Source organism: Chiloscyllium plagiosum, unplaced genomic scaffold, assembly GCF_037043375.1.
Source record: "Chiloscyllium plagiosum isolate Xiang-an unplaced genomic scaffold, Cpla_swu_hap1 HiC_scaffold_4, whole genome shotgun sequence".
Classification (NCBI taxonomy): domain Eukaryota; kingdom Metazoa; phylum Chordata; class Chondrichthyes; order Orectolobiformes; family Hemiscylliidae; genus Chiloscyllium; species Chiloscyllium plagiosum.
In genome coordinates, this window is record NW_028270142.1 from 131,201,105 (window position 1) to 131,215,938 (window position 14,834).

Sequence of the window (14,834 nt, forward strand, 5' to 3'; positions counted from 1 at the left end):
AGAGCGAGAAAAATGAGTAGGCATATTGTTCATAGCAGCTACCACTATTATTCTAAAATTGTTTTCCTATAACACCATAGGACCTCTACAATTCTTTTAGTTATTTAATCTGCATTCCAATTTTGTCAGCAGAGGTCACTAGAGACTGCTTCCTAATTTGAGATACTAAATTGAAAACATTTTTTTGCTTGAAGAACAAAGTCTTTTCATTAGACTTTTATCAGTTTATTTTGTTATTATTTAAACCTCACTTTTCCAAACTCAGATATTTCAGTACATAACCAATGGATTGAATATTATTGAACAAGGTTATGAAAAAGACCTTCTGTACACAACTTTAACAAAGAGAACACGTTTATATTCAATACTCAGTGAATAGCCTATAAATAAACACTCAAAAGCCCTCAAGAACATAAGAAACAGAAGCAGGAGGAGACAACAAGTTTCATTAAGCCTGCTAACTCATTTGGTACAGCTTCTTGGACACAATGCTTTTTTAAAAAAATGTTATAAAGGAATTTCATACACATGTATGATTAGATTTGTATCAGATATCCAGTGGTGAATATGAGAAGAAACTTCCATCAATTAAATATTGTAATTGCTAAAGCCATTGGCCTGGATTTTTCCATACTTTAGATTAAAGTGTGCTGGAAAAGCACAGCAGGTCAGGCAGCATCTGAGGAGCAGGAAAATTGACAAAAGCCCTTCATCAGGAATAAGGCAGGGAGTCTCTGGGGTGGAGAGAATGGCTTCCTGCACCATGATGACATGATCAGTTAGCCAGACTGTCTTTATTGCAGTGTAGATGGGTGTTACACATGGGGACCTTGCAGTATCTTTGATGTAGCAGACACCAAAGGAATTACTCTGGAAATCAATCATTCCCCTGGACAATTCGTCTACTTCTGGAAGCCCCCAAAAGTCTCTATTTAAATCGAAGACTTTGGAGGATTCTGATAATTACTAAGGAAGTGTGAGGCTATTAAGAACATTGGAAGCCATTCACGTTGGAAGAGTATAAAGGACCGTAACAATAACAGAAGACATAATAGTGAGGCAAAGAGTGTGATTCAAGATGACTAATTTGTCTGTCCAATGTCAGAGTTCAGGATATGTGCTTTGGGCTGGAAGAGATCATACAGTGAGAGGGGGAGCATCCAGTAATTGTGATCCATGTTGGTACCAAAGACACAGGTAGGACCAGTAAAGATTTTCAACTGAAGGAATAAGAGAAACTTGGTGCTAAATTAGACAGTAAAACCTCAAAAGGAAATAATCTCTGGGTTACTACCTGAATGTCATGAAAATTGGCAAGCAACAAAGTTCCTGAAGAAGGGCTCATGCCCGAAACATCGATTCTCCTGCTCCTTGGATGCAGCCTGACCTGCTGCGCTTTTCCAGCAACACATTTTCAGCTCTGATCTCCAGCATCTGCAGTCCTCACTTTCTCCTAAGCAACAAAGTAGATCAGAGAAATGAATGCATAGCTCAATGACTGGTGTGGGAGAAAATGAGTTCCTGTTTGAGAGACATTGGCATCAGTACTGGGAAAAATAGCATCTGTATCATTGGGATGGTTTATATCTGAATCACTGGTGTTCTTCTCAGCCACATTACTAATAAAATAGAGAGGACTTTAATCTAAATGGGGAAACAGAGATCAGGGAATGGCAGGAAGATGCAGAGGGAAAACAAAACCAAAGAACAGTCAAATCTCGATGTTACAAAGATAGCAAAGAGTGATTGGAAGGCTCTGTATCTGAATGTGCATAGCATTCATAACAATATAAACAAACAGAACACAGACTGAAATAAATAAACCGAAACAAAGAACTGGAAATCTGAAACAGAAACAGGAATTGTGCTCAGCAGAGTTTCTTCAGCAATCTCTGATTATGTTTGAAATAAAAATGATCTGATAACCATTCTGGAGAGGTGGTTTAGGATGACAAGGATTGGGTCCTGAACGTTTAGATATATATGACATTGAAGAAGAATAGGAAGCTAGGTTTAGGTGTAGCACTCTTGATCAAATATGACATTGGTATAATAGCAAGAGAGAACTTTGTTTCAGGTCAGGATTTAAAATAGTTTTTGTGGAGATAAGGAAATAATGGGGAAAGACATCATGAGTGAGAGTGGTCTACAGGTTGCCGAAAAGTAACCACAATGTAGGATGAAGTATACAAAAATAAATATTTGTAGGAAATGAATATTTCATGATTAGTTCAGACTATATTAGTTGATTAATCTAATATTATGCTAATCTGTTTAAACTGCAAACAAAAGCAGGATTTTATTAATGTGGCAAGCATTGGGAAGTCAATTCCTTGCGTTTGAAATGGTGCTGTAGCCTATGACTGGTTCAGGTTGTTGTTGGTCAATGGTAATCTCTAGATATTGATAAGGAGGATTCAGTGATAGCAATACTATTGAATGTTAAGGTAAAGTGGTTAGACTCTATCTTGTTAGGTGGTCATTGCCTTACATTTGTGTGACAAACATGTTACTTACCAGCTTAAATCTGCATATTGTCCAGGTCTTGTTGCATGTGGATTTCAAACCTATCATTAGATGTTCTTTCCACTCTTTGTACCTACCTAGCTTCTCCTCACATGGATTTATTCAATTCAACTCAACCACAATGCAAATTTCACATTCTCATCACTCCTGTCTTGAAGGTGATAATCGTGATAGTGTCTTTTATGTAAATCAACAAATAATGCAATATAAGTATACAATTTATAAAATGCATGCTTTCATGATATCTGTACTTTCGGCTGGGTACATAAGTTATTGCTGTATATATAAGTCTACCATATAGAGTTTATTATAATATATAAAGTATCTTGCTGAGTAAGTTAACATGTCAGAAATAACAGGTTAATCATAAGTGCATGGGCTAGCTGTAGACATCAGTAATATAAAATCAGTTTAACAGATAGGCTAGACATAGACTATAAGATATAGCAGCAGAATTAAACCTTTTAGCCCATCGAGTCTGCTTCACCATTCAATCAAAACCTTCATTCGTGGAAACCAGTGGGCTCCATATCTAAGGAAGGGTGTGCTGGTGTTGGAAGGAGCCCAGAGTAGGTTTACAACAATAATACCGGGGATGAGGGGCTTTTCATATGAGGAGCGATTCAGAAGTCTGAGACTGTCCTCAACGGAGTTTTGAAGAATGGGGGTGCGGGAATCTGACTGAAACTTACAGAGTAGAACCCTGGATAAAGTGGACATTGGGAAGATGTTTCCATTACTCAGAAAGACTAGAACCTCAGGGCACAGCCTTTAGAACTGAGATGAGGAGGAATTTCTTCAGCCAGAGGATAGTGAATTTATGGAACTCATTGCCGCAGAAGTCTTTAGAAGCCAAATTATTGAGTATACTTGACACAGAGATAGATATGTTGTTGATTATTAAGGAGATCAAGGGTTACGGGGGACAAAGGCAGAAGAGTGTTGAGAAACATATCAGTCATAATCGAATGCTGGATTGAATCAATGGGCTGAATGGCCTAATTCTACTCCGCTATGTTATGGTCGTTACATAGAAACCCAGATACAGCAGTTAGAGGTGGACTGTCAGTTTCGATAAAGCTTCATTACAGCTGAGGGGGACTGACAACATTTCCTACAGGTGGAGGTCTAGTTCTGAGTTTGATTGAAGGTGCTGTCTGCCAGGCTGTGCAGTGGCTCGCCGATTGTATCGATGCCGCTGCTAACAGGGAGCTGCGTCGCCATGTTACTGTCGGGCCTGTTCCGTTCCGCCGTCTCACACTCGGTAAGGACCGACGCCGCTTGTTCAGTCATCGCCCGTTATTTCGAACAGAGCGAGAGGGTGTGTGTTGTTTGCACTTAGGGCTGTAACCGGTCTGAAAGAGAATGATTTTGTTGATGCTGCCTGCAGGTTTGACCAAGGCCTGGCTGAGTTAACATGGCGGCGGTTCGACCTTCAGGGAGAAGCCGTTTAGCTTCACCTCTTGCAACCTCCTTCACCCTTTCATTAATCATCCACTGACCTTCGCTGCTCTTCGGGGCGTCAGCTTTCTTTTTACGTTTTGCCCTGTTTCCAGCTGATTGTGTTTTAGTTGACAATATCGGTTATAAAAGGTGAATTATTCAGCAACCCCAGGGACTGACCTCCTTTGTATTCCAAATTGTTTTCTACTTGATGGTAATTGTTAAGAATTTCTGATGAATACGAGTAGTGTATTAGTGCTCACTTGCTTTGAATTGCCTTGTTCATTACCGGATTCCCCTTCTCCTTTGATTTAGTATCTATCTTTGATCATGAGAATAAGAGGAGTCCATTCGCCCCCTCGAACCTACTCAGCCATTTGATTGGATCAGGGTTGATTCAACATTCCTCACGTCCACTTTCCTGCCTTTTACCTTCAACTACCTACCGATCAATAATTTATCTACTTCTGATTTAAATTAAATATACACAAAAGTCTGTGCCTCATAGCTCTCTGTTGAAAGGAATTACAAAGACTGTCAATCTTCAGAAGAAATTGCTCCACATCTCAATTTTAAATTGGCACCCCTTTATTATGAGAACACGTCCTCAGGCCCTAGACTGTTCTGTGAGGGAAAACATTTCAGCATTTAGCCTGTTAAGCTCTTAAGAATCCATATGTTTCAATGATCCCTGCACCACTGACGCTTAGCAGCATTGTATACTATGACTGCAGAAATTCACCAAAGATCCTCAGATAGCACCTTCCAAACCCACAACCACTTCTATCAAAAGGACAAGGGCAACAGATAATCATGGAGTCATATCATAGAAATATACCCTTCGGTCCAAACAGTCCATGCTGACCATAATCCCAAACTAAACTAGTCCTGCCTGCTTGTGCTTGGCCCATATTCTCTCCAAATCTTTCTTATTTACATACTTATCCAAATGGCTTTTAAACATTGCAACTGGATCTGCATCTACGACTTCCTCTAGAAGTTCTTTCCACACATGAACCACTCTCTGTTTTTAAAAACAAAAGTTTCCCCTTGTATCCTTTTAAATCTTTCTCCGGTCACCTTTAAAATATGCCCCGGTCTGAAAATCCCTGCCATAGGGGAAAAAAAATCTGCCGTTCACCTTTATCTACACCCCCTCATGATTTTAAAAATCTCGATAAGGCCACCCCTACATGGGAAACCACTACCTTCAAGTTCTCCTCCAAGACACTTACCATCTTGACTTGGGGAATATTCGGCTGTTCCTTCACTGTTGCTAAATCAACATCCTGGAATTCCCTCCCTAAGGGTATGTGGGTCAACTCATAGCAGGTGGACTGCAGTACTTCAAGAGTGCAGCTTACTACCTTAAGGACATCAAGGGACATGCAATGAATGCCAGAGCTTTTTTATGTAGAGGCATATACCACAAAAGTTATACTCAATACTTATGAAACATAGCTCAGGTCCCAGCAAGAATATTGGGACATTTCTTGGCACTCTACTTTAGGAAGGAAGTCATGGAATTAGATATCACGTAAGGTGTATTAAGAAATCAAAAAATATCTGCCCTTTTCAAGATCTTATTATAACTATATAGGGCTCTGATGAACCATACCTACAGTAATGTGTCTTGCCCTCCCTACTTAAAGAACAAAACACTTGCACTGAAGGGTTTTCAGGGAAAATTCACTAAGCTATTCCTAAAATGAAGTGATTATTTATAAGAAAAGGTTGAGCTAATACTGCTTGGAGTTTAGAACAATTAAAAGTTTCTAAGGGTACCTGCTAGGGTAGATGTTGAGGGGATATTTTGCCCCTGTGTGCAATTCTACAATGAGACGTGCACCGTTTCAGAATAAGGGGACGTCCCTTTTAAGATGGAGATAAGGAGGAATTTATGCTCCTAGTTATTAGTCTTTTGAAGTTCTCTATCCTAGAGACAGTGAAGCTCATTTAAATCTGAGTTGGACAGATTGCTAATCAGCTAGGGAGTCAAGGATTACAGGGGTCAAGACTAGAAAATTAAGTTGAGACCTTGATCAGATATCATGAGCAACAGAGATGAATTCTAGGTCAAGATGCAAGTAACAGCTATTGACATCAAGACAGCACTTAATTGTACAGAAGGTGGAAATCTTTGCTTTTTAGACTCATATTTAGCACAGGAAGGTCGTTGTGATGCTTGGAGATCTATAATCTCAATCTAAGGACATAACTACAGTAGTTCCTTAGGTAGATAATTTTAAATAACCTGTTTAGATGTATTATGGCTGCTCTGGAGTGGAACTTGAGATTAGGCTTTCCAAGTCAGAGTCAGGGACATTACCACTGCAACACAACATCCTCTTTCTTTCTTTCCCAAACAAACCCTTTTCAGAGATGTGATTATGGACCCCTGGAGCAGGTGCAACTTAAGACAGCATCTCCAAGCTCAAAGGCAGGGCACTACCACTGTGCCACAAGAGCCTCTATCCTTGAGTCCAATGATCAACAGCTGCTTCATTGATGATGTGCACTCGAACATGAAATCGGTGTTGGGGATGTTTGTTGATCATTGACTGCAACAATGAAGTAGTCTCTTTATATGCAGACAGACCTGGAGAACATTCAGACTTGTGCTGATAAGTGGCAAGTATATTTGCATGACAAATGCTAGTCCTTGCACAACTCCAATCAATTCATGATAGTGAATGACATAATCATCATCATTGAATCCCCTACTGTTAACATCCTTGGGGATACCATTGACCAGAAATGGATTAGCAATATCAATACTGTGGCTACAAGTGAAAGGATGCTATAAATTCTGTAGCAAGTAACTCACCTATTGTCTTCTCAAAGTTGTAAGGCACAAGGCAGGAGTGTGATGGACCATTCCTCGCTTGCATGGATGTGTTCAGCTACAACACTCCAGAGGCTCGACACCATCCAGGAGAAAGCATTGATTGACACCCAGTCCACCACCTTGAATACTCACTCCCTTCACCTTCACCATGCAGTGGAAGTAATGTGTTACATCCAGATGCACTGCAGTAACTCGCCAAGACTAAACTGAAATAAGGGTAATTACAAAGGAATGAGGGCAGAGTCAGCTTCATGAGGGAAAAATCATGCCTGACAACTTAATTATAATTTGTGGAGCGGGTAACAAGCAAGATAGATAATTGGGAACGAGCAGCTGCAATATATTTTGATTTCCAGAAAGCTACCCATAAGCATATTTACAAAGACCGAGCTCGTGGTGTTGGGGAATGCTATATTAGAGGATTGTCTAATTGATAGACTCAGAATTGGGATAAGGTGGGGCATTTTCAGAATGGCAACTTGTGGAGTATTGCAGGGGTCAGTGCTAGGATTTCCAGTATATATTAATGACTTAGATGAGAGACATAAATGTAATATCGCTAGGTTTGCAGATGACACAAAAATAAGTGGGAAAGCAAGTGGTGAGGATGATAGTCTACAGAGGGATATAGACAGGTTATAAGAATGGGCAAAAACTCATCAGATGGAATATAATGTGGGAAAATGAGCGGTTGTGCACTTAACCAGGAAGAATAGAAAAGCTGAATTTTTTTAAAATAGGGAGAGACTGCAGAAAGGTGCAGTGCCCAGGGTTGGGTGTCCTCCTACATGAATCACAAGCTAGCCATTCACCCGGTTGCAAGGAAGATATGTGGGCTGATGGCCTTTATTTCAAAGGGAACAAAGTATAAAAATAGGGAGGTCTCTGTGCTAAAACTATGCATGGTACTACTGTGAACAGTTCTCGTCCCTTTATCTAAGAAACGATACACTGGTATTTGAGATGGTCCAGAAAAGGTTGATTATGTTGATTGTGTGTATATAGGCATTTTATGAGAAGCTGAGTAGGTAATCAGTAAGGGAATCATGGCTTATGGGGGAAAAATACAAGAAAAATCGAATTGAGGATTCATATCTGCCATCTCTGAATGGTTTACTTCCATTCATACCTCTTATGATTTTATGGTTGAAGCATTGGGTGGGCAAAAAATTGTGAAAGAGGATGTGTTAAATTGGCTAACTGTATTTAAAATTAATAAGTCAGCAGAACCAGATGAGCACTGAATACTGAAAGAAGTAGTCAGATGGTCAGACTCTTCCAATTGTTCTGAAGCATGGAAATAGTGCCGTAGCACTAAGGTTTTACTAACCTTTCATCCTGGTTTAGAAAAGTGTAAAATGGAACCTAACTACTAGACTTTAACTCCAGTGATTGGAAGTACATTGAAAACTACAATTCAGAACAAAATTAACAGTCACTTTTATAAATGTGGACTAATTAAGGAAATCTCCTGCTCCTTGGATGCTGCCTGACCTGCTGCGCTTTTCCAGCAACACATTTTCAGCACTAATTAAGGAAACCCAACACAAATTTAGGGGCAAACCCTGTTTAATTTTTTTCGAGTTTTCAGAGGTAACAGAGGGCCATTTAGAGTGATGTAATATACATTGAGTTCCAAAAGGCATTTTTTAAAGTGCCACGTAATAGGTTTGTCTGTAAAAGTGAAGCTCACAGACTGAAAGGGACAGTGCCAGCAGGGATACAAAGTTGGCTGACAGATAGGAATGGAGTGTAGTGGTACAAGGTTTTTTTTAGACTGGAAGAAAATATTTAGTGGGATTCTCAGGGGTTGGAGTTAGACAAATAAACATATGTACTCGAGGGACAATTTCAAAACCTAAAGTTGTATTATTAACTACAAGGATGGTAATGATAGACTTCAAGAAGACACAGCTGTGAAGTTTTGGACATGTTACGAAATGCAGTGAAATGCTGCATTTTGGTATGTAGAATGAGGAAGGGTACAGTTTTAAAGGGGAGCAGAAGGACCTGGCACACATTGAAGGTGGTCGAGAACGTGGTGCTGGAAAAGCACAGCAGGTCAGGCCAGGCAGCAACCATGGAGTAGGAGAATCAATGTTTCAGTCATAAGCCCTTCATCAGGAATGAGCCTGGTTCCTGATGAAGTGCTTATGCCAGAAACATTGATTCTCCTGCTCCTCGAATGCTACCTGACCTGTGTTTTTTTCAGCACCATACTTTTGACTCTGATCTCCAGCATCTGCAGTCCTCATTCTTTACAAATTGAAGGTGACAGGGTAGGTTGCAAAAGTGGTTAATAAAGCGTATTGGGTTTTAATAAAATGGGCATAGAGTACAAAAGTAAGCATATTATGATGAAACTTTGTAACAAACGCTGTTTAGCCTGAACTGGAGTATTGTATCCAATTCTCTATTGTAAGTTACTACTAAATCTCCTTCAGGCAGTGCATACCAGATCCTAACCACTTGTTGTGCAGAAACGATATGAAGGTTAATGCTACATATAAATAAAAAAAAAGGAATGGCTCTGGGGCTATGAAAGTTCAGTAAAACTGGCATAGAAGAAATGAATGCTGTTCACCTTGGAGTAGAGAAGGTTGTGAGGAGATTTGATAGGTTCAAAATCACATGGCTGAGCAGAATAGTTGGGGAGAAATTATCTTTATTGAAAATCTTCTACACATCAAGTGGTTAGGATCTGGAATGCCATGTCGGACAGCATTGTGGAGGCAGATTCAGGTATGAGTTACAAAAGGAAATTGGAGCTGAAAATGTGTTGCTGGAAAAGCGCAACAGGTCAGGAAGCATCCAAGGAGCAGGAGAATCGACGTTTCGGACATGTGCCCTTCTTCTGGGCTCATGCCCAAAACGTCGATTCTCCTGCTCCTTGGATGCTGCCTGACCTGCGCATTTCCAGCAACACATTTTCAGCTCTGATCTCCAGCATCTGCAGTCCTCATTTTCTCCACAAAAGGAAATTGGCCAATTATCTAAAGAGGAAATATTTGCGACTCTGTGTAGGGTAAAGGCAGGGAAGTGGTACTAGCTGAGTAGTTCTTAGGCAGCACTCATAAATGGGCCAAAAGGCTTACAGTGCTGAAATCATTCTATGAAACCATTTTGTGGAAAGACTTGATGGGCTAGGATGTTAGAGGATTTTGTGGGGAGATTTTGGTGCAGGCTTTCAGAATAATTTTTGATCCAGTAAATGAGGAACTCTTTTCAGTGGCAGAAGTAAGACAATGGGCAGAAGAATCAGGGATAGAAAGAAAAGGGGCGTGTTACAATCTGATTGCAGTATGATGGATGGAGATTTAGTTACGATTTTTGAGGGGGGGTTTAATAAATAATTAAAAGATATTGCAGGACTATGGGAGGGCTTTTGTGGATCACTGGTAAAATCCCTATCTTTGAACCAAAAGTTGTGGTCTTTTCCAGAGGTGTTTAATAACATCTCTGAACAGGTTCATTAGAAAATTAGTAAAAAAAAATTCAGAGTTATGGGACACGTGAGACTATTTGACCAGCACATTAAGACCTGTCATTGGCAAAATGGATTTGATGACCTCCTGGGCTGAGCATTGAATGTTATTTGAACAAAAAATTGTCTTTAGTAGAAAAGAGATCTCTCTTAGATTGTGATGGTTGACTGTCAGTAATGGTCTGTAAATAAATGTTAATTTTACATCTATAGCTGCTTCGTCAGTATTTTTCTGACATTGGGTTTATCAATTTTTAATTGTGTAATCATTTCTGTAGCAACAAAATCAACATCTAAACTGCTTTATATGTTGAACGTGCATTGCAAACATGTTGAGTTTATAACAATTGAAAACAGAAGCTAGTAATGGAATTACTACACTGGAATTGCCTGGAAAGGTCCATAGAGGGCGATAACACTACAGCAGCTTTTACTACATCAGTTGTTTGGGCACCTTTGCTTCTTTCAGTGGTTGCATTTGTACTTACAGTTTGAGATTATGTCACTAGATAAATCACTTTGCTGTTGTGCACTGCATGCAGTGGTAGGAGCACCAACTCATTCTATAATTGACCTTGGAGCTATCATAGACAGTTAAGCAACAGTACAAACTTGCTGATAAATCATTTTGAATGCACTTGGGTGAACAATAAATTTAATTAGCTGATGATAAAGGTAGTTTTTTGATTTTATCTGACTGGATTCTTTGTTTTAATGAATAAAGGTCCCCAGTAGCTCAGCTGATGGGTGAACTGATCAGTTAAAATTGCAAATGATAAGACCATAAGACATAGGAGTGGAAGTAAGGCCATTTCGGCCCAACGTGTCCATCCGCCATGTAATCATGGCTGATGGGCATTTCAACTCCACTTACCCGCATTCTCCCCATAGCCCTTAATTCCTTGTGACATCAAGAATTTATCAATCTCTGGCTTGAAGACATTTAGCGTCCCGGCCTCAACTGCACTCCGCGGCAATGAATTCCACAGACCCACCATACTCTGGCTGAAGAAATGCCTCTGCATTTCTGTTCTGAATTGACCCCCTCTAATTCCAAGGCTGTGCCCATGGATCCTAGTCTCCTCGCCTAATGGAAACAATTTCTTAGCGTCCACCCTTTCCAAGCCATGTATTATCTTGTAAGTTAGACCTCTCCTTAACCTTCTAAACTCCAATGAGTACAATCCCAGGATCCTCAGCCGTTCCTTGTATGTTAGGCCTACCATTCCAGGGATCATCTGTGTGAATCTCCGCTGGACACGCTCCAGTGCCAGTATGTCCCTCCTGAGGTGTGGGGCCCAAAACTGAACACAATACTCCAAATGGGGCCTAACCAGAGCTTTATAAAGTCTCAGTATCATAATGGGCTCAATTCAGGGATGCTAATGGGGTTTTCCTAGCTTGAAGTGAAATTGGAGGCAGAGGAATAGGCAAGACTGGAAAATGGAAATTGCAGTGCTACACTTCTGGGACAGTTTATGTAATAATACTTGCCTATCTAAAAGATTATTTATTGATTTCATTCTTGGGTCAAGTGGGCCTACTTGAGTTATTTTTGAACAGTGATTGAATTAAGAAGATACTGGGGATATTTATATATCGTCGACCAAGGGGCTGACGGAAGGTGAGTCAATGATTTAAAAATTTAGCTTGTGAATAGGTAATTAGGAGCTGATTAGGAGCGGACACTGGACTGCTGAGTAAATGAAAAGGGATGGGGATTTAAGACAGAAATTCAGGGAGTGAGGTGGAAGCTTATTACTAGAACAAACAGTTGTTATATTTGGTTATTGTCCTTGTCATACGCTAGCGAGGCGAGGAATAGGGAGAGAGAGGAGTTGAACATGTGGCTACAAGGATGGTGCAGGAGGGAGGGTTTTGGATACCTGGAGAATTGGGGCTCATTCTACGGTAAGTGGTAGCTCTACAAACAGGATGATCTACACCTGAACCAGAGGGGTACCAATATCCTGGGGGGAGTTGTGGGGGGGGGTGGTGGAGCAGTTTGCTAATGCTCTTTGGGAGGGTTTCAACTAATTCAGCAGGGGGATGGGAACCTAAATTGTAGTTCCAGTGTCCAGGAGTAGTGAGGTCAGAAATGAGGTTTTGAGGTCGCAAGAGGAAGGTGATTTGAAGTGTGTCTACTTCAATGCCAGGAGCAACTGGAATAAGATAGGTGCAGCATGGGTTGTACCTGAGACTTCGATGTTGTAGCCATTTTGGAGATATGGATAGAACAGGGACAAGAATGGTTGTTGCAGGTTCCGGGATTTAGATGTTTCAGTAAGAACAGAGAAATTGGTAAAAAGAGGGGGAGGTGTGGCGTTGTTAGTCAAGGACAGTATTAAGGTGGCAGAAAGGACATTTTGAGGACTCGTCTACTGAGGTAGTATGGACTGAGGTTAGAAACAGGAAAGAAGAGGTCTCTCTGTTGGGAGTTTTCTATAGGCCTCCAAATAGTTCCAGAGGTATAGAGGAAAGGATAGCAAAACTATTTCTGGATAGGAGCGAGAGTAACAGGATAGTTGTTACGGCAGATGGGGATCTTTAACTCTCCAAATATTGACTGGAAATACTATAGTTCAAGTACTTTGGATGGGTCGGTTTTTGTCCATTGTGTGCAGGAGGGTTTCCTGACAGTGTGTAGACAAGGCAACAATAGATTTGGTACTGGGTAATGAACCTGGCCAAGTGTTAGATTTGGAGGTAGGTGAGCATTCTGATGATAGTGACCACAATTTGGTTATGTTTATTTTAGCGATGGAAAGGGATAGGTATATAAAGCAGGGCAAGGGTTATTGCTGGCAATTATGATGTGATTAGGCAAGATTTAGGATCCATAGGATAGGGAAGGAAACTGCAGGGGATGGGCACAACTGAAATGTGGAGTTTATTCAAGGAATAGCTACTATGTGTCCTTGATAAATACATACCTGTCAGGCAGGGAGGAAATGTTTGACCGAGGGAGCAGTCGTTTCCTAAAGAAATTGAATCTCTTGTCAAGAGGAAGAAGGCGGCTTATTAGAATGAGATGTGAAGGCTCAGTTAGGGTGCTTGAATGTTACAAGTTAGCCAGAAGTGACCTAAAGAGAGATCTAAGAGCCAGGAAGGGACAAGAGAAATTATTGGCAGTTAGGAACAAGGAAAACCTGAAAGCTTTCTATATGTATATCAGGAATAAAAGAATGACCGACTGACTAGAGAAAGATTAGGGCCAATCAAGGATAGGAGTGGGAGATAGGGGAAGCACTAAATTAATATTTTTCATCAGTACTCACACTGGAAAAAGACAATGTTGTCGAGGAGAATATAGGCTACTAGACTAGACGGGATTGAGATTCACAAGGAGGAGGTGTTAGCAATTCTGGAAAGTGTGAAAATAGGTAAGTCCCCTGGGCCAGATGGGGTTTATCCTAGGATGCTCTGGGAAGCCAGGCAGAAGAGTGCAGAGCCTTTGGCTTTGATGTTTATGTCATCATTGTCTACAGGAATAGTGCCAGAAGGATAGCAAATGTTGTTCCCTTGCTCAAGAAGGGGAATAGAGACAGCCCTGGCAATTATAGACCAGTGAATCTTCCTTCGGTGGTGGGTAAAGTGTTGGAAAGGGTTATAAGAGATAGGATTTATAATCATCTAGAGAGGAATAAGTTGATTAGGGATGGTCAGCACAATTTTGTGAAGGATAGAGCATGCCTCAGAAACCTTGAGTTCTTTGAGATGGTGACCAAACAGGCGGATGAGGGTAAAGCAGTTGATGTGGTGTATATGGATTTCAGTAAGGTGTTTATTCAAGTTCCCCACGGTGGGCTATTGTACAAAATATGGAGGAATGGGATTGAGGGTGATTTAACGGTTTGGATCAGAAATTGGCTAGCTGAAAGAAGACAGAGGGTGATGGTTGATGGGAAATGTTCATCCTGGAGTCCAGTTACTAGTGGTGTCCCGTAAGGATCTCGTTTTGGGGCCACTGCTGTTTGTCATTTTTACTAACATCTACACTACCAACAATCTTAGATGAGGGCATAGAAGGATGGGTTAGTAAATTTGCAGATGATACTAAGGTCGGTGGATAGTGCTGAAGGATATTGCAGATTACAGAGGTATACATAGATAAGATGCAGAGCTGGTCTGAGAGGTGGCAAATTGAGTTTAATGTGGAAAAGTGTGAGGTGATTCACTTTGGAAGGAGCAACAGGAATAAAGAGTACTGAACTAATTGTAAGATTGTTGGTAGTGTAGATGAGCAGAGATGTCCATGTACATAGATTCCTGAAAGTTGCCACCCAGATCGATAGGGTTGTTAAGAAGGCATATACGGTGTGTTAGTTTTTGTTGGTAGAGGGATTGAGTTTCGGAGCCACGAGGTCATGCTGCAGCTGTATAAAACTCTGGTGCAGCCACAGTTGGAGTATTGTCTACAGTTCTGGTCACCGTATTATAGGAAGGATGTGGAGGCTTTGGAAAGGGTCCAGAGGAGATTTACCAGGATGTTGCTAATTAGAGGGTTAGATAGGGTGGCCAGTGAGAGCCTTT

The 14,834-nt window shown here is 40.7% G+C and overlaps 2 protein-coding genes across 5 annotated transcripts in view; one reads left to right on the top strand and one right to left on the bottom strand.

Moving 5' to 3' along the window:
• The window catches only part of acss2l (acyl-CoA synthetase short chain family member 2 like), a 134,893-nt gene that overhangs the window by 74,333 nt on the left and 45,726 nt on the right, over nt 1-14,834 (bottom strand). The window contains exon 1 of one of the 3 annotated variants that reach the window (XM_043687773.2): nt 1,295-3,794. The exons of 1 other annotated variant lie outside the window; for it this stretch is intronic. In XM_043687773.2, the coding sequence (XP_043543708.2) occupies nt 1,295-1,305 (11 nt within the window). In that variant the 5' untranslated portion in view covers nt 1,306-3,794. Of the gene's footprint in view, nt 1-1,294; nt 3,795-14,834 lie in introns of those variants that run through there. One more of the 3 variants, XM_043687772.2, reaches the window with a different exon arrangement.
• Nucleotides 3,648-14,834, top strand: part of ndufv2 (NADH:ubiquinone oxidoreductase core subunit V2) — a 38,431-nt gene continuing 27,244 nt past the window's right edge. The window contains exon 1 of one of the 2 annotated variants that reach the window (XM_043687775.2): nt 3,648-3,790. In XM_043687775.2, coding sequence (XP_043543710.2) covers nt 3,719-3,790 — 72 coding nt within the window. In that variant the 5' untranslated portion in view covers nt 3,648-3,718. Of the gene's footprint in view, nt 3,848-14,834 lie in introns of both variants that reach the window. The other variant, XM_087986696.1, reaches the window with a different exon arrangement.